Source organism: Hyla sarda, chromosome 3 (assembly GCF_029499605.1).
Source record: "Hyla sarda isolate aHylSar1 chromosome 3, aHylSar1.hap1, whole genome shotgun sequence".
In the NCBI taxonomy this organism is placed as follows: domain Eukaryota; kingdom Metazoa; phylum Chordata; class Amphibia; order Anura; family Hylidae; genus Hyla; species Hyla sarda.
In genome coordinates, this window is record NC_079191.1 from 259,491,875 (window position 1) to 259,511,865 (window position 19,991).

General features: G+C 40.6%; 1 protein-coding gene across 14 annotated transcripts in view; it reads right to left on the reverse strand.

Annotated features, from left to right (window-relative positions):
* Positions 1 to 19,991, reverse strand: part of PTPRK (protein tyrosine phosphatase receptor type K) — a 400,600-nt gene that overhangs the window by 213,281 nt on the left and 167,328 nt on the right. For all 14 annotated transcript variants that reach the window (XM_056566508.1, XM_056566504.1, XM_056566511.1 and 11 more), the window contains exons 4-5: positions 19,065 to 19,146; positions 14,125 to 14,240 (exon numbers count right to left, since the gene is read on the reverse strand). In XM_056566508.1, coding sequence (XP_056422483.1) covers positions 14,125 to 14,240; positions 19,065 to 19,146 — 198 coding nt within the window. The remainder of the gene's footprint in view (positions 1 to 14,124; positions 14,241 to 19,064; positions 19,147 to 19,991) is intronic.

The following is a 19,991-nucleotide window of genomic DNA, read 5'->3' on the forward strand; positions in this document are numbered from 1 at the left end:
CTTGTATGGCCTTGTTATGAGGGCGGAAGAAGCGCAATGAGGGCGGAAGAAGCGCAATCAGCGCAAAACCAGCTGGCAGTCGCCTTTGAGCGCCCTGCAATGAGTCCGTGACCGGGGATGTCTGTGCAAGCAGATGAAGCGGAGTCGTTCTACTGAAGCCCTGCAGTGAGTGCGGGTAACCGCTTTTCTCTTTGAACTTTCCATGTTGTGACTTTCTCTGTTTCCCAGCACCGCCGGACTCGCATGCTTAGGACCCCGATCCCCTGCAGTGACTAATAGAAGCACTGTTGTCCTGTAATCCTTGTCAGCTTAGCGACATTAGTGCCACTGTATCTTCTACAGTGTTGCTATCCTACTCTGGACAGTTCCTGAGACAGACAGAGGTGTCCGAGAGCACTGTTGTCACACAGAAAAGGACAACAACTCTACTTCAGTACTGGTAGGATAATTTTTTTTTTTAATAGAAGTCATTTACAAATCTGTTTAACTTTCTGGAGCCAGTTGATGTGGAAAAAAAATAAATAAATAAAAAAAGAAAAAAAAACAAAAAAAATAAAAAAAATAATATATATATATATTTTTTTTAACTGGGATACCCCTTTAAAGGGGTACTCCCGTGGAATTTTTTTTTTAATTAACTGGTGCCAGAAAGTTAAACAGATTTGTAAATTACTTCTATTAAAAATCATAACCCTTTCAGTACTTATTAGCTGCTGAATACTACAGAGGAAGTTCTTTTCTTTTTGGAACACAGTGCTCTCTGCAGACATCATGACCACAGTGCTCCCTGCTGACATATCTGTCCATTTTAAGAACGGTCCAGAGTAGGAGAAAATCCCCATAGCAAACATATGCTGCACTGGACAGTTCCTAAAATGGACAGAGATGTCAGCAGAGAGCACTGTTAGAGATGAGCGAACTTACAGTAAATTTGATTCGTCACGAACTTCTCGGCTCGGCAGTTGATGACTTATCCTGCGTAAATTAGTTCAGCCTTCAGGTGCTCCGGTGGGCTGGAAAAGGTGGATACATTCCTAGGAAAGAGTCTCTCCTAGAACTGTATCCACCTTTTTCAGCCCACCAGAGCACCTGAAAGCTGAACAAATTTATGCAGGAAAAGTCATCAACTGCCGAGCCGAGAAGTTCGTGACGAATCAAATTTACTGTAAGTTCGCTCATCTCTAAGCACTGTGATCATGATGTCAGCAGAGAGCTCTGTGTTCCAAAAAGAAAATAATTTACTCTGTAGTAAAAGTACTGGAAAGATTAAGATTTTTTAATAGAAGTCATTTACAAATCTGTTTTAACTTTCTGCCACCAGTTGATTTAAAAAAAAAAAAAAAAAATTCCACGGGAGCACCCCTTTAAATTCACCACCCAATGATAAAATGGCCTAATAAAGTGTATACAAAAGAGACGACTGAGCTGCAGAAAAAAAAAATGTCACTTTGTGTTTGCTCCAGTAGCTACACTGTAGGTGTTCAGGATTATTTATTATCTATATATATTTTTTTTTATTTAATATACATAGTATCATAAAACATTTTATTTGTATTAATTTATTGCCATGTCTTCCAGATCTTAAAATATAGGGGTTTTACGTATTTTCACTGAATTGTCAGATGGGTGGGGATTTGACTGAAAATGGTGGAGGGGGTTGCGAGTGAATGCTAGGGTCTTGGGATTGGGAATATGAGGCTGAGGGACACAAATCCTGTTGTGGACTCCGGAGGGTAGGATTATAAAGTTCCTATACATTCCTCCTGAACCGGGGAATGTAGAGTGCAAAAACATTGGAATTATGGAATCTGAAGTTACAAATGTGGCATAAAAACAAATTTTTTTTTTTTTTTTGAATGACCACATGTGACCTTACAATGATATGGTACTGTTTCGCCAGCATTCTGAGACATGCCTATAGTTTGGCATTCACTATACAATTTGACAACATACAACTTTTTTTAGTGAGAGCCCCGGTAACTGCATTCTGAGAATGAAGGGTATTGAGATGATTACTTTTAATTTGCATTCATTAAATGTTATTTTAAGGCAACTCAAAGGTAAAGAGAGTATTTAATTTATCTTCAGTCATTGAACTACCACTAGCTACAGCAAGGATGGCATTCTCCCTTCAACAAGTTTTTCTGCCATTTAATTAGGGGACCTCCGCCTCAAGCATATCAGTAATTCAAAGCATCACTTTCAATAAAGAGCTTTAATTACATTTGGTTAATATTTTAAAGGACATCATATTGATGCAAATGCTGCAGGGCTAACAGTAATATGCATAGTCTCCTTAACAACTTTTATAAATGGAAGTGTGTAGAATATGATACAAGGACAGAAGCTTTAAATTATTCACACTGTGCTAAAAGTTCAACAGACAGCAAAAAAAAAAAAAAAAGGACATTATGATGGACTAATGACAACCACCTCACCTTTAAATGTGAAAGCGATATAGAAATGATTAAAAGCTGTCTTCAATTAAACTCAACTTCAGAGTGTTCAAGTATTAACCCTACTGCTATATAGTAGTCAGGCAATAACAGGGGGACTTCTTTTTGTGGACTTGTTAAAGTAGGATATGTGCAAAACTTTAAATACACAAAAGCTGTATGTTGCCTATTGTAGAGGTCAAAAAATAAAAACCGCAGTATCCACTTAACATATATTACAGGGCCATTTTTGTCACCTTGAAATGGAATAGACAGGCTTTCATTTGTGTCAAAATCTTGTTCCTAGTGCATACATACAAAATATAACTTAACAGTATTGACCGTGAATATAAAGAAGGAAAAATGCCATTAATAAAGGTAAAAATGTCTCAGTGAAGTGGGTTAAGGGAATGATGCTGTATTAAAAAAGTATCCCCCTATGGACGGAGCCCAGCTTTGCTCATGAATAAAGCTATGTCGACCATCGCACAAAGCGCCCCCTCCTTTCATCTTTATGGGAGAGCCAGAGATATCTCCCGCTCTCCCGTAGAGATGTATGGAAGGGGCTTGTTGGCCACAGCTTTGTGCCGTGGTCGACACTTCATTCATGCAGAGAGCCAGGGGGACTGGACCGGGAGATGACAGGGGATTCCAGAGGTCGGACTTCTGTAATCTGACACAAGTTTTTAGATACTAGACTACCTATTTAACCTACTTTGCTGCCATTTTGAACTAAACTCACACTGAAACGTGCATGATATCTAATAATCAAAGGCAAACAATCTGTGTAGCCTCAAAAATGCTAGGTCACTAACAACGGTTGACACATCTAAACTGCATAAGCACTTTAACATGGTGGATTCATTTTACAAAACAAGCTATACCTACAAAAAAAAAGCATCCAAATGTAACATCCCCTTGTCTCATCATTGGTTCAGGTGGCTGGTAAGGGGGGGACCTAGATAAAAAGCTTTGAAGGGGGTTTGCTGATGTAAGAAATAGAAACACATACGTCAAGGGAAACCAGTCACCCTCTATTGACTTAGATATTGTTGCCCTTGGAGACAGATTTAGATACTTGAGAAAAAAAGGAACTCTACCAATGAAGCCAAGATATAAAAGTAAAATTTAACTTTTTACTAAATTTATATAAAAATACAATCAAATACAGGTACAAAATGTGTGCACAATAAAAAAAGATGTATTCGCCTTGGCATTAATAAATGTAACGCTCAAAAGAAGAATGTACAAAAAGAGGTCTCGAACAATTATGTACAAAAATAACTAGGGAGGGAAGAATATCAATAAGTGTGTATATGGCAAAGGATAAACATTGGGTACCACTCAGATATAATAGGACTAGGTGGACCATAACTATATTCTCATGCTCGAAAAATTCAATGTGTTTCTCCCATATTTTTCAATGGGTTCATCAGGGGTGAAGGAGAAATTAACATAACAGAATCAAAGAGATAAAAAAATGCACCTTCTACATGAGATCTACAACAGAAGTGCTTGCGGCAATAGGTGAGAGTCAAAGGTCACGGCCACAGTCAGTGTCTTATAGTCTGTTAAGTAGAGGATGTCAAGCAGTTAGATGGATGTTAGAGGATGTTTGACAGTCATATAGTTGGCTAAGTATAAACGGGGGGGGTCCATCTTGGAGATGTCATAGGATAGTGATTGTCATTGTGATCACAAGAAACTTAAAATGATATAAGATTAGACCAACAAAAATAAAATCACAAACGTGGAACAGTGGTATATTGAGATCATAGGTAAAGAGAATAGTTCCAACGTCTTGGGATCACAAATCAGTGTTCACATGTGATGAGAGTCAAGTGCACAGGGCTAGAATGCCCGAAGTTAGTAGGACACTCCCCTATTGTCTCTCAATGCATAATTAGTAAGGACTGAGTATGAACTGATGAGACCCCCATCTGATGTAACCAGCCTAATAATGTTAATGTCGTCGGTGTATCATGACATATAATGGACACGATCAAAATGTCCAAAAATAGACACCCATGCGAAGTTGCAAAAGGTAATGAAGGAGATAATGCACAATAGCAGCACTGCCTTCAGTGTTTCAATGAACATGCATTCCCGATGTCACAGGCATAATGACTGACTGAACATGGAGCAGCTGACAAGCGTGGCCGGCAATAGTTTAAGTAATAGACCATGTTACCATGAAGAGAAAGTCAAAACATATAGGGGGAGATTTATCAAAACCTGTCCAGAGGAAAAGTTGCTGAGTTGCCCATAGCAACCAATCAGATTGCTTTTTTTCATTTTTGAAAAGGCCCCAACAACTTTTCCTCTGGACAGGTTTTTATAAATCTCCCCCATAATCACAATTGGAGGGTTTTATAAAAAATCTAAGGTTTTATGAGAACCTGTATAAGAGAAAAAAAGCAAGAGACCAGTGTGGGTGCCTAGTGTGATACCGTTTGGATGAAGGAAAAATAGGGAGGGGGAGAGAGAGAGAGGGGATGTGGGGTGTGTGGACCCCTTAGGTAGTAACTGCTCACCTTGGAGCAAGTTTAAACTTGCATATCAACCCACATGAGGGGTTGCAAAAGGCGCTGGTACCGCTGTTGTGCCCGAGGTTACAGGTGAGGTGATCCAGGGTCCAGATGTGAGCCGGCGTGACTTGATAGGCGGCAATAGCAAGTGCACTGCAGTGCTTGTAAGCGCGCATGCTGGCGCCGGAAGGCATTGTTGTTGACGCGTCGCTATGGTGCGGGCGTCACGTGACTAAGTCAACCAATCGGTATGCAGAGTTTTTGCAGCGCTGTCAGCATAAGTTGACAGCACTACGGATAGTGACAACTGTGATGAAAGGTGATGTATGAAAGCAGATTAAGGGGGATATTGAAAGACTGTAGATAAATCCTGGCAGTGTGGTAGCAAAGGTGGGCGGCTCATTCTTATGATGAGGCAGAAGCCGGTCTATTAGCAAAATGCACTAAAGATGTGGCAAACACATGTGATCGTTGGTGGCTAAGTAGTCACATAGAGTGTAATGTTGGATTAATAACCCGGAATGGAGCATAATGGGAACATTAATGGTTAATATAAAGGGTTGATAGAAAGAATATAAAAAATTTAAAAGATTAATTGCTAGATATCAAGGATGCTAACATAAGGTGTTATGCATTGGCACCTGGCAAGGGTAAAGAATAAAATGTATTGGCATGAGATACAGAGTGTGTTTGCATATAGTGTAGTGCATCGGCATGTGTTGGTGGTATTAGTAGTAGGATAAGGGGTATAGACATACATTGGAAAAGGAAAAATAATAATCCGAAATGGGTATAAAGTAATACATAAGTATAGATAGTATGGATGAGATGGATGAAACATAATGCATAGATAAGTCTTCTAAATGATATATAGCCCAAGTAATTGCCGGCTCCTAATACTAATAACTAAATCATGATCTAAGAGCTGTAGAAGAAAGTATATATAAAAGTATATATACCAGGAAGTGGAAATAATAATAATGTAAAGAGAATTTTATATATATATATATATATATATATATATATATATATATATATATATATATATGTGTGTGTGTGTGTGTGTGTGTGTGTGTGTGTGTGTGTGTGTGTGTGTGTGTGTGTGTGTGTGTGTGTGTGTGTGTGTGTGTGTGTGTGTGTGTGTGTGTAACACATGGATGGTGGCGGTAAAGGCTATATATGTTGTCAGGGCGGATTATGTATGGAGTAACCGTATGTGGTAATACATAAATATGGGTGGACTGAATGAGCTGGGGGGGGGGGGGGGGGGGGGTAGCAGCTGAACTAGAGATTGCATCATCTCGTTCAGACCCCCAGGAGACAGGATACGGAGGGTGTGGATCCAAAAGTTTCCGCGTCTCCTAAAGACGTTAAATCTCTGGTTAACATCCTTAGTGATATGTTCGATAGGGGTAGCTCGGATGGCACTGAACTCCCCCTGGTGGTGCTCTGTCATATGACATGAGAAACTATGTAGCAGAAAGTAGTGTGCTGTGTTACTGCGGTGCTTATTTAAACGTTCTCTAAAGCACCGAATAGTCCTGCCCCCGTATTCATTTTTGCAGGGGCATTGGAGTAGATAAATGATGTACTGAGACCCACAGTTGAGTAAAGATTTGATGGAGAATGTTTCGCCAGTCACTGTAGAGGAAAATACTTTACATTTATGCGTCATATGTGGGCAGCATTTGCAGCATGATAGCCCACACCTAAAGCTTCCAGTAATGTCCAGAAGTATGGAAGAGTTGGGCTGCTGTAATGTGGAATTGAGTTTACTGGTAGCAATCATATTCCGAAGGGTCCGAGTCCTGCGGAACGTGAGAGAGGGTCTAGATGAAAAAGTGCCCTTGAGATGTGCATCCTGTAAGAGGGCTGCCCAATGCTTAGTAAGAATTTTCCTTATATCCTTGTGTTCTCTGCTGTAAGTGGTGATGAAGTTGAAAGTACATTCTGTGTTGGTATTTGTCTGACCAGAGTTGGGGAGTAGGCATGTTTGCTGATTTAGTGAAAGAGCTCTGGTAAAGGAGGACTGTACAAGGGAATGAGGATAGCCTTTAGCCTTGAAACGGGTCTTCAAGATGTAGCTTCGCGAGATAAAGTCACTGTCCCTGGTGCAGTTCCTCCAAAGCCTCTAGAACTGCCTGTAGGGCACATTGCTCAGCCATTTTTTTTTTTTTTTTTAAGTGGCCACTGTCAAAACTCAGGTAGCCGTTGCTATCAACGTGTTTGAAGAAAGTCCTTGTGTGAAGTGAGTGACCATCGTGTGAAACCAGTACATCCAGGAATTCAGCGTTGTTGGTGTATATGGATTGGGTGAAATGTAGTGACAAGTCATTTGAGTTCAGGTGTGTGATGAAATTGTTCAAGCTGGACCTGTCGCCTAATGAAGATGTCATCTATATAGCGCTTGTAAAAGATGCAGTTAGAAAATATGTGGGGGAATATACAAAGACTTCCTCGAACAGTCCGACAAAAAGGTTTGCAAAACTGGGGGTCACTTTGGAACCCCTAGCAGTCCCGGTGTGCTGTATGTAAAGTTGGCCCATACATTCGAAATAATTATGCGTAAGTGTGAAGCAAAGTCCCTGTAGTATGAATCTGTAGAAAAAAGAAAAGAAAGGACTGACGGACGGCGCCTCGTGTATTTACCCTCAATAGATCAGGTGGTGGGTGGGGGGTCAACCCCACGGGGCTTATAGATGGCCGCTCACCTTGAGATCTATGCAAAAAAGCATATCACCCACGATATAATCTGGGTACTGTAGTGCGAGTCGCTGCTATGCCGATGGGTTGCAGGAGGAAACAAGTCGTCCTGGGAGTCAATATTAGAAGTAGAGCAGGAAAAAACCCTCAGGTATGGCGCTGCAGACTCTTGTAGACAGATGAGGCGGATGCCAAAGGTAATAGGAAAGTCCTCAGCAGGACATTTTATTAAAAAAACAATAAAATGGACAAGATTACGCGTTTCGGGAGGATCCCTCCCTTAGTCAGATCAGGATCCTGATCTGAGGAAGGGAGGGATCCTCCCAAAACGCGTAATCTTGTCCATTTTATTGTTTTTTTAATAAAATGTCCTGCTGAGGACTTTCCTATTACCTTTGGCATCCGCCTCATCTGTCTACAAGAGTCTGCAGCGCCATACCTGAGGGTTTTTTCCTGCTCTACTTCTTGTAGTATGAAGTCCACTTGAGCTGAAGGCATTGACGGGTCATTAGAGATGAAATGTGAAACTACATTGATTCCTGCCTCCTGTTTGATTACGGTGTAGAGTGACGTGATGTCCATGGTGACGAGAAGGTATTCAGGTTTGCCTTCTACTGCCAGGATTGATTGGATGAAGTCTGTGGTATCTTTCAAGTATGATTTCAGGTTGGTGACGCGGTTCTGCAGGAGTAAATCTATGTAATGGGAGAGGTTGGATGAGATGGAGTTTATGCCGGATATAATGGGTCGGCCGGGGGTTTTTATGAGTTACTTTAAGAATACTATAAAGTTAACGAATATAGGACTACAAACTGAAGGCAAATGCAGTAAAGAGAGGCAGCCCCCTTTCTGTGCAATTCCAGAGGCCACATGGGAAATTAATTAGCAACAGGAATCAAGATGGCTAAAACCTCATGCATGCCTCATCTGCTAAAAACCGGTAAGCACTATGGGGGAGATTAATCAATACCTGTCCAGAGGAAAGTTGCTGAGTTGCCCATAGCAACCAGATTGCTTCTTTTAATTTTTGAAAAGGCCTCTGAAAAACGAAAGAAGCAATCCGATTGGTTGCTATGGGCAACTCTGTCGCCTGTGCAGCACTATATATAAAGGAAACAAACTGAATTAGAGGAGTGTTACTTTAAAGGGGTTATGCAGGAATAGAAAAATAGAGCAGATTTCTTCCTTAAACAGCATCACACCTGTAGTATTACAACTTGGCTCCATTCACTTCAATGGAACGGAGTTGCAATACCACACACAACCAGCTTTGTTTTTCTAATCCTGAATACTCCCCTTTACGTAAATCATTTCTGTACCTAAATAGTTTCCATGCTTGGGGAAATTCAGAGCATAAAAGAAATCTCAAATCGTTTAAAAAATGGGGAGAAATTTGGGATCATAACAACTATGCAAACAGACATAACAAACACTTGTTCCCTGGCAGTCCAAACCAACTACATTGTAAAATAACAATCACTTTCATTATACATAATATATCACATTATTTTACAATATTTTATAACATACTGTACTACATTTTATAATTCCATAATCGTTTTTGTTAAACTTCTATTACATGCATTACATGACATGCTTTTATAAAGGGAATTAGGTAAAAGAATATCACCACATGGAAAATCCCTGTTTTTGCAATACAACAAATGATTATATGACTTTCCACCAAACGAAAAGGCATTTGACAAGAAATGATTACATTATATTGCAGGAATTATTTACTGCATTCAAGTATATTGTTATTTAAAGCAAGATGTGTATGTCACAGGCTATGTGAGCCTGGCAGAATGCCACAAACACGATCATTTGCAGTCATTGTGTAGGAGCTAATGATAAATAAGGAAGCGGTGAGACAGAATGCTGTACAGATGGATGGCAAGGATAGTGGAGGTTATTGTTTAAAGCTCCAATCCCCTTACAAGTAATTCATTGTATGATTTGAAATGAGAGAAAGGTCTGTAGCTGAAGGGGCATATATATAGCAACTCTTTGAAGGATTATTCCAAGTCAACACACTTCTCTCCTATCCTGTAAGAGGATAATGTGAGATTTGTAGGGGGCAGAAGCAGAGGGTCCCAGTGGCACTGCTATCCCATATTCTATCTATCGGCTATAGAGCTGCCAAAAATAGCCAAGTGCTATTGCTGGCAGCACCATGGACATGCCACACCACTTTAAAAACTAACAAAAATTATAAAAAAGAAAAATACTCAGGTCTCTGGTTCGTGTCGGAGAGGGGTGGTCATATCACCAAGGAAAGCCTGCCAAGAAACTATAATGCAAATCTTCTGGATGCCCAAATTAGAACATGCTTAGTGAAAAATAGACCAGCATCCCTTTTCCAATGACTATATAGAAGGTTATAGAAATAATAAAACGGTCAACTTGTTCAGGTGGCCATGTCTCCTGATCTCCATGTCTCCTGATCTCCCAAATATATATGCTTCCTAGACTGAGCATGAATGTCTTCTGTATAGTGCGGAAGCCACTGCCAGTGGTCTCTTCCAGAAAATAAAAAGGACCAGTCACTTAAAATTCATCATGCCAACGAGAAATCCATCCTTCCTTACCAGTCAGACTGTTTCAGTAACCTGCAGACTAAGTGTAGGTGCCTGCATGCCTTTCCCAATTATCGGTTCACTCATTAGTAAATTAAACATAAAAGCCACACAAGATTTTCACCTATTTCTGTGAAATAAACACTATATTGCGCATTTTGAAGTAACATGACAAAATATTGAAGCCTCTTTTAGGGGAAACCTGTTAGTTGTCTCTAGCTGCCCAAGACATGCCCCCCCCCCCCCCCCCCCTCACTATGAAACATTATTGTTTACTCCTAAACACTACAGTTGTTGAGAAAAATCTAAATTTTAAAGATAAGCCGAGAACAAGGTAGCTTATACAGTCAAGGAGGCTGGCCCTCTGTGTGCTTATTTTTGCTCCACAGGTCTTTCCCAATATATTTATCAGGAGAGACCCGTGAGTCAAGCCCAGTAATGAGGGGAACAATGGCTGCCTTCTTGACTGCATACTCCGTTCCTGGCTCACCTTTAAAGCTATAGGCTTTTTTTTTTTTAACTGCAACATTTCAGAGTAAATCAAAGTGTTTTTGTGAGGATGCCCATGTATATTTCATGCTTCCCACTAGGTGCCAAGTTTGGGCCAATGAAATGAATGAGGCCAGCTACTGTATACCACAGGATATGTTGGCATCCCATTCTTAGCTGGATACCGGTGATTGAAGGCCAAACAGGAACATTGTCTTCTACATAAAACTCATGATGGCCAAATGACTCACAGCCACACAGCGTGGTAAAAGTTACAGTGACATAACATGGTCACGTCAGTTCCAAGAACAATTAAAGACACAGCATGGTGCAGTTTCTGTACATTCCTTTGGATTTCCCTTCTTCCCTCTCTTTTGGTAAGGTTTAAATGATCCTGGGGCTCTCTGCTTTCTGTGTTTTCATGTCTATCAACACGAACACTTCCACATTGCGTCCAGTCTCATGCCAGTTAAACTAGCTTAACATGTACTAAAATAGGTGTACATGTCTGTACTTTGGATTAAACCCTTAGCTCTTAATATGCCATTTAACTAAATCTTTTTATCTATTTTCTCTTAGGCTGGGTTTAAACTTAGTATTATTAGCCAAGGCGAGGAGTTGAACCAACTCAGACAAATTATGATAACAATTCAAGCAAAACATTTCTTTTAATAAGAGGTCAAGCCAAAGCATGACTGGTGCATGAGAATACATCATACACCAATCTCTCCTCCACTTTCATATGTTGGCATGCTCTGCTAAAATGAAAGCCAAGCTGGGATTTGGTGATATGGGCAAACCCAGACAGGTTTGGTTTAAGGCATATTGATAAATCTGGGCGTTAAATGGGCACTCCACCCCTAGACATCTTATCCCCTATCCAAAGGATAGGGGATAAGAAGTCTGATCCTGGCGCTGGTGACCCCCACGATTTTGGCTGCGGCACCCCAGACATCCGGTCCACAGAGCGAACTTCATTCTGTGCCTGATGACTGGTGATGTGGGGCAGAAGCTTGTGATGTCACGCCCATGCCCCCTGAATGCAAGCCTATGGGAGGGGGTGTGCTGGTTGTCATGCCCCCTCCAATAGACTTGCATTGAGGGGGCATGGCCATGATATCACGAGCGAGGCAGTGACATCACAAGCCTCCGGTGCTGCACCAGACACTCTAAACAAACACCGGGTGCAGAAAGGAGATCACAGGGGTCCCCAACGGTGGGACCCCCGCGATCAGACATCTCATCCCCTAACCTTTGGATAGAGGATAAGATGTCTAGAGGCAGAGCACTCCTTTAGTCTTTGGTAGTAAGTCTTAATACACAGGTACTGAGATGTCTAAGAGATGGCAGAGTTGTAAACACTGAATTATTGTTTTAGTCTGCAAGCTTCTTAAAAGACTATTTAAAGAATGCCTGTATGTTTCTGTGTTTTTGAGTTTGTTGAAATGGAATGTGATGTGATCCCTGCTCTGTAGTGCTCATTCCTCTGTAGTGTGTAGTGCATCCACCCACTTTAATTGTGAAAACCTGATGGGATTCATAGCTGCCAAATGGAATGAATTCCAGTCTGCTCCTTCAACAGCCAGAGAGCTGGAGTACTGAGCAAACACATTTCAAATCATCCACTAGAGATCTTTCTGTGGCTAAATGAAAACATTGCAGATTGTTTCTGCACGGCTACCAGATATGATATGATTCAGGTACATTAAAGAACACATCTGAGAAGAGAGAGATGGACGGTTGAATGAGCTGATACAGTCCTAGATTCACATTACAGAAACTACACTCAATGTATTGCCATATGTCATCTTTCCCATGAGTACCACAGATAAGGATGGATTCATGGGCCTTCAGAGAGGGTGATTGTTTAGATGCTGTTGCATTAAAAAGGTATGCCCTGGATCTGGGTATGGCTTTAAAATGTGGGATAAATGAAGACCTTAATTTTGGTGTAAATTTTCTATGCATATTTGGAACTTAGATTATGAGCCCCAATGGGGACAGGGACCAGTAATAACAATCTTTGTACATCAAATATGTTAGTTCTATATAAATAAAAGTATTGTTGGTATTCTAATGATGTATAGGTAAATGTTAGTCTATAGAAAATAGGTGATTTAGCAAACTTTTTTTTATTTATTTTTTATTGAAAAGGGGAAAGACTTTATATCTGGTGTCTTACTTTTCCATCTTTAAAGGGGTACTCCAGAGAAAAACAACTGTGGAAAACTCAAACCCATAAGTCATTATTGGACCATTGCATCTGAGATTGCATAGTGGATTTGCATTCTATTAGGAAATAGTGGTGACACATGATAGGAAGGGTTACATGTGTAAAATGGTCCAGCAGTTTTACATAAAAAAAAATTGTGTTGTACACTTAATGGGGCAGTGAATTTTTTTTCTTTTTTAAATCAACTTGTGCCAGAATATTAAATAGATATGTAAATTACTTCTATTTAACCCTTCCTCACCTGCTGTATACTACAGAGGAAGTGCTTTTCTTTTTAAATTTATTTTCTGTCTGACCACAGTGCTCTCTGCTGACACCTCTGTCTGTCTCAGGAACTGTCAAGAGCAGGAGAGGTTTGCTATTGGGATTTTTTCCTGCTCTTGACAGTTCCTGAGACAGACAGAGGTGTCAGCAGAGAGCACTGTGGTCAGACAGAAAATACATTTAAAAAGAAAAGAACTTCCTCTGGAGCATACAGCAGCTGATACTGGAAAGATTAAGATTTTTAAATAGAAGTAATTTACAAATCTGTAACGTTCTGGCACCAGTTGATTTAAAAAAAAAAAATGTTTTTTACTTGAGTACCCCTTTAAGTGCACTATTTTTAAGCAAAACTGCTGGACCATTTTACACATGTAACCCTTCCTATCATGTGTCACCTCTATTTCCTAATAGAATGCAAATCCACTATGCAATCTCAGATGCAATGGTCCAATAATGACTTATGGGTTTATGAGTTTTTCACAGTATTGGAGTGTTGCACTAGACCATCTGTACTGTGTATAATATGGTGCAACAAGTCTTATAAAATGTTGCCGCACTGGAGAATTTCACCATTGCTTGTCTTTTAAGTATCATATGTATCATTGCACACCACATTACTCTGATATTTTGAAGATATATTGGCATATTGTTCCTTGGGTCGCTACTGAAACTCAGCTGGCTTCTTGTAACATCTGAGAAGGGTTGAGTACCACCCAGAATCTCTCTAAATCGCAGTACAAGGAGCCAAGTAGAAGACAAAAAATATTCAATATAGGGCATACAACAATAGGTCTGAGGAAAAAAAATTATTGGGAGAATGGAATAAGTTACTGAACAAACTCAAAAACTGTCTGGGTACCAGAGGTTTTAAACTTAACTTTTTTTTTTTATCTTACCTGAAGCCACAACTTGTTGTTTACTGCATCCCTTCCAGTGGCAATACACTGAAATGTAGCATTCTGACCCGCATTTACCTCAACATCTCCCAGTCTCAAGAAGTGAGGGGATTTATCTGTGTACAAAACAGAGTGGAACAGTTATACAATTCATATTGTAGCACATTAAACATATGATGGGTAACATTTTAATCTGGCATCTTATAGTCTTGGCTTGTTATTTCCAGCACATGTGTTTAGGGCTTGGGCTACACTATGCATAAATAAAGAAAGCAAACCCGGTTGAGGCATCGGTTTATTACTGCAAAATAACATACTGCCATGGAGGACGATGGCAACCAATAGGCATCCTTTTCTTGTAGTATGTCATAAAACATGCATACCTCAACTGTACGAAAAAAGCTTGACGTGAACCTAGCCATACATTCAGAATAAACAGCTATGTTGCAATTACAGTGACCCCCCCCCCCCCCCGATCTACGATGGCCCCGACATACAACAATAATTTCAACATACGATGGCCTCTCAGAGGCATCGCATGTTGAAGGCAGCATCAACATACGATGCTTTTGTATGTCAGGGCCATCGCATAAACGGCTATCCGGAAGCGCTGACTGCTTCAGCTGCCACCGGATAGCCGTTTACGATGCCCCGTGTGGTCCGGTGACGATCGCTTACCTGTCCTCGGGGCTCTGGTGCGTTCCTCTTCGGGATCCCCTGCATCGTCGGCGCTCTCCATCGTCGCCATCACGTAGCTGCGCACGCCGTCCCGTCATCCAATAGGAGCGGTGTGCGGAGCGACGTGATGGTGGTGACGGAGAGCGAGGATGCCGGAAAAGCAGAGGCCTTGCCGGAGCATCGGGGACGCGGCGACAGCGATGGAAGGTGACATCCCGGGCAGTAGTGACGGTCCGGTGCGGCGGGGACAGGCGAGTACAACTTCCTTTACCAGTGGTCTACAACCTGCGGACCTCCAGATGTTGCAAAACTACAACTCCCAGCATGCCCGGACAGCCGTTGGCTGTCCGGGCATGCTGGGTGTTGTAGTTTTGCAACATCTGGAGGTCCGCAGGTTGTAGACCACTGTCCTATACTTTACATTGCACGGATCCCTCAACATACGATGGTTTCAACAAACGATGGTAAGTTTGGAACGGATTACCATCGTATGTTGAGGGACCACTGTAATACATTAGTCTATTTCATTATATTAGAAGAGTGACTACATTTTTTTTTCTTTAAAAAGCGCATTACGTGAGCTATAAATGAGATCTTGTCTCCTAGCAGAGTATGTAACTAAAAAGGTTTCATTAGTCTATTGCTCTGGCCTAGTAATTGACAGAGATCAATACAATTATCACTAGCAGTGCACTATACAATCATGACTCACATTCATAAGGACCATGTACAAATGCTACCAGTTCGCCTAGTACATGCTGTGAAGAGTTGCCACAAGTAAAACAAACAAGAACAAAGTAAACTTGCTTAACCCCTTCCCTAGTATGCAGTTAGACAATGTCTTTGTTTATCCATCACCACATTCCAAGTGCAATAACTATTTTTCTGGTGATAGAGCCAGCCAAGTTTTTAATGGAACCCTTTTGGGGTAAACAGAACTTAAAACACTTTTAGTAAACTTTTGTGTGTGTGTGTGTGTGTGTGTGTGTAAGGAGGGCTAATGAATAGAGATGAGCGAACTTACAGTAAATTCGATTCATCACGAACTTCTCGGCTCGGCAGTTGATGTCTTTTCCTGCATAGATTAGTTCAGCTTTTAGCTGCTCCGGTGGGCTGGAAAAGGTGGATACAGTCCTAGGAGACTCTTTCCTAGGAATGTATCCCCCTTTTCCAGCCCACCGGAGCACCTGAAGGCTGAACTAATTTACGCAGGATAAGTCATCAACTGCCGAGCCGAGAAGTTTGTGACGAATCGAATTTACTGTAAGTTCGCTCATCTCTACTAATGAACAAAGTGGTAATTACACTTACTGGTAATTCTTTCTCTGAGCCATGACAGCAACACTGGAGATATGGGCCCAGATTTTTTTTAAACAGTTTAAGAGAAAAAGTGGAGTGATTTTCCCACAGCAACCAATCACAGCTCTGCTTTCACTTTACCTCAGTTCGTTGGCTGAGCTGTGATTGGTTGTTGTGGGAAAAGCTCTCCACTTTTTCTCTCACACAGTTTGATAAATCTGGGTAATGGACTCTACTTCTAGGAACAGGAAAACCTGGAGAAAAAAAAAGGAAGAGCTCCCCATTCCTGCAGATTACCAAGACGTACAAGAGGCCTTTCTGATTAGTTGGTGGGCAAATAGAACAATGCACTGAATCCTTTTTTTCGCCCCAACAGTGAAATATTTTCAAAAGGGAAGGGTGGAAAAGGAATAGCTCAGGGAAACAGACTCGCTAGCTTTCCTCCATAACACTAGTGTTGAGCGGCATAGGCCATATTCGAATTCGCGAATATTCGCGAATATATGGACGAATATTCGTCATATTCGCGAATATTCGCATATTCGTAATATTCTCGTTTTATTTGCGCATATGCGAATATTCGCGTGTGCGAAAATTAACATATACGAAAATTAGCATACAAAAAAAATTAGCATAAGCGAAAATTAGCATATGCGAAAATTAGCATATGCAAATATTCGCATATGCGAAAATTTGCACACCAGTCTCACACAGTAGTATTAGAGCCTTCTTACACCACATAAGCTGGAAGCAGAGAGGGATGATCACTGTGATGTGTACTGTGAAAAAAAAATAAAAAATACCAATATTCGTAATTACGAATATATAGCGCTATATTCGCGAATATTTGCGAATTCGCGAATATGCGATATTCGCGAATAAAATTCGAATTGCGAATATTCGCGAGCAACACTACATAACACCTCAGGAGAGAAATACCAGAGACCATTGCTGTGGGACAACATACCGAAGGACCTTAGGACTAAAGGAAAGAGGATAAATCACCAATGTGTAATCAAAAGTGACAGAACAAAAAAAAAAAAAGCTTAGGAGATTATCATGAGGCACTTTGCATATTTGTTCTATAAAGGCCCTTCTCCTCTTGGCCTAAGAGGAGGCTACTGACCTGGTGGCGTGAGCCCTTAAACAAACAGGTGGAATGTGACCAGAGGATACATACCTTAGACTTATGGCTTGCTTGATCCCCAAGTGAAAGTATCCTTCCTATCCTTAACACCCTTGTGCGGGCCAAAAATTTGGATAGATGCATAGGTACTCTAGTACACATCATCTCAGGTTTTGGATATGAAACTGATGTTCCTTTTCATTAGATGGTTTGTTACATAAAGTAAAATATGGGGACATATGGAAACTAGAAAATACTTTAGGAAGGAATTTAGGATCCAGCTTAAAAGACAATCCAGTTATCAGATTTCGAACTTGACCGATGCAATCTTTCCTACTCTACAAGCTGAGGTTACCAGCAGAAAAATGGTAAAATGCAAGATTCTTACGGACAGGTCTTTAGAAACTAAAGACATATCAAAAGGGAGGGGACTGTGGAATGCTTCTGATGTAAAGGTGTTTGGTTGCTTTGGAAATATTTTTTAGTCATCCGAGGATGGTCTGTCTTTTTTCTGGGTAAACAAGAATCTCAGTGGAAATCCGTACTTTTAAAGTGGCTGGATTTAACAGCTTCTCAAGGCCACTGTGAAGGAAGTCATATCAAAGCAACATAAGCTTTGTCAATATGCACATTAACATCAAGCAAGACTCCAGAGTGTGGTGAAGATTTGTCCCCTGTGATAGGAGGTCTAGCTGTTGTGGAAAAACCTATGGATCTATTGTTGACAGGCCTCTAAGGCAGAAGAATCATGCTCCATGTTGCAGAAGAAAGACACCATGATGACTGTCTCCCTGTCCTCTCAAATCCTTTTGATGACCCTTGAGATCAACTCTAGTTAAAGGGGTACTCCACTGGAAAACATTTTCTTTTTTAATTTCCTTCCTGTTTGACCACAGTGCTCTCTACTGACACCTCTGTCCATTTTAGGAACTGTCCAGAGTAGGTGCAAATCCCTATAGCAAACCGCTCCTGCTCTGGACAGTTCCTGACATGGACAGAGGAGTCAGCAAAGAGCACTTGTGGTCAGACAGAAAGGAAAATCAAAAAGAAAAGAACTTCCTGTGGATCAAAAACCAGCTGATAAGTAATGGAAGGATTAAGTTTTTTTTTTTTTATAGAAGTAATTTACAAATATAGGTTTAATTTTCTGGCACCAGTTTATTTAAAAAAAAAATTCCACCGGAGAACCCCTTTAAGGAAACATGTAAGCCAATCTCCATTTCCATCCTTGTTACAGGGAAACCACCGCCAGAGGACACCCAACAATTTTCTTTTACCGCGAACAAGGCCACTTGTGGCATCTTTAGAGCTTAGACACCACTATTACTACTTAATAGTTTATTTATCAGGAGTCTATTCTTTTCTTGGAAAGTACCCATTTCAGCAAATATTTTTACTTTCCTAAACAACCTGCATTGGTAAAGGTATCAGGTTTGACAGTAGTAACATTCTTAGTCAACTCTTCACATACTAATAATAATTTTTGGAATAAAATAGGCAAAATATCCCCAAGGGCCATGTTGCACCTTCATTAAAAGGTGCCTATCACTGTAACCACAATTGAGAGGAACCAATTAGGAGCCAAAATAGTGTATTTCTTCTTGTAATTAAGGATTAGCTCTCATTTACTAAGGTCTGCTTTCACAGTGGAGATTAAGCAGTAATTATTATGTAAAAAGAACATCATTTTCCATAAGGAGCAAACAAACAAAAGAGGTTTAAAACCACTGTTTCTAAGGAATTGTCTTAAAATATATTTATGCAAATAGTTTAAAACAGCTGTGAAACTATTTACTGGTGATGGATACACAGTGAAAAGAATAAAAGTCATCCTTACCACATGGGTAGCTCAGAACTTGGATGTCATCTATGGCAATGTATCCACCCCTTCCGCCTGAGGCTTCAGCTTCAAAGATTACCTGCCACGAGACATGAAAATTAGCATTTAAAAATATGTTTAACAGAAGACTCCTCCTGCAATTTCATAACAATACACAAGAAGGCTATCTGACTAAAAACTGCAAACTAACAGATTCCTAATGCTTTTTTCAGAACAGAATACAGTACATAAAGCTTAGTATTTCTTATGGAGAATTTCTTTGAGGTCCTTGAAATGCTTTAAAGTTTGGGAAGTAGAATATATTTTTATGTCGGCCTGTTGTGGTCAACATTAATGGCATCCTTGATTGTTTAGCATATAAAAAAAAATGCTGGAATTTAAGGATTTTTTTTCAGACTTTAAGCCCATGATGAAGTTATTATAATACTGTGTATTAAAGAGTACCTGTCATCATCTAAACTTTCCCTGATCCCCCTTCCCATCTGTTCCTTACTCTAACTATGCCTATCCCTGTGTTTATTGAGGTTTAAAACGCTGTGGAAATACCTTTTTTTTATCCCTCTTCATTAGCTCAGGAGCACTGTCTTTCTGAGGGGTGGAAGGAGGCGGGTCCCGTCAGGCATGATGTCGCATGAAGCCTGGCCGGGACTCTGCTTCTGCCAGTCTTCCTGTATGCTGCTCTCCCTCTGCAGCAGTGTTTCCCAACCAGGGTACCTCCAGCTGTTGCAAAACTACAACTCTCAGCATGCCCAGACAGCCAACAGTTGTCCGGGCATGCTGGGAGTTGTAGTTTTGCAACAGCTGGAGGCACCCTGGTTGGGAAACACTGCAGTGTGCATACAGACTAAGTACAGGGGAGGAATGGCAGCCTGTCTCTCTCTCTCCTGTGTCTCTCTGCACTAAAAAAGTCAATGCTGAGAACCA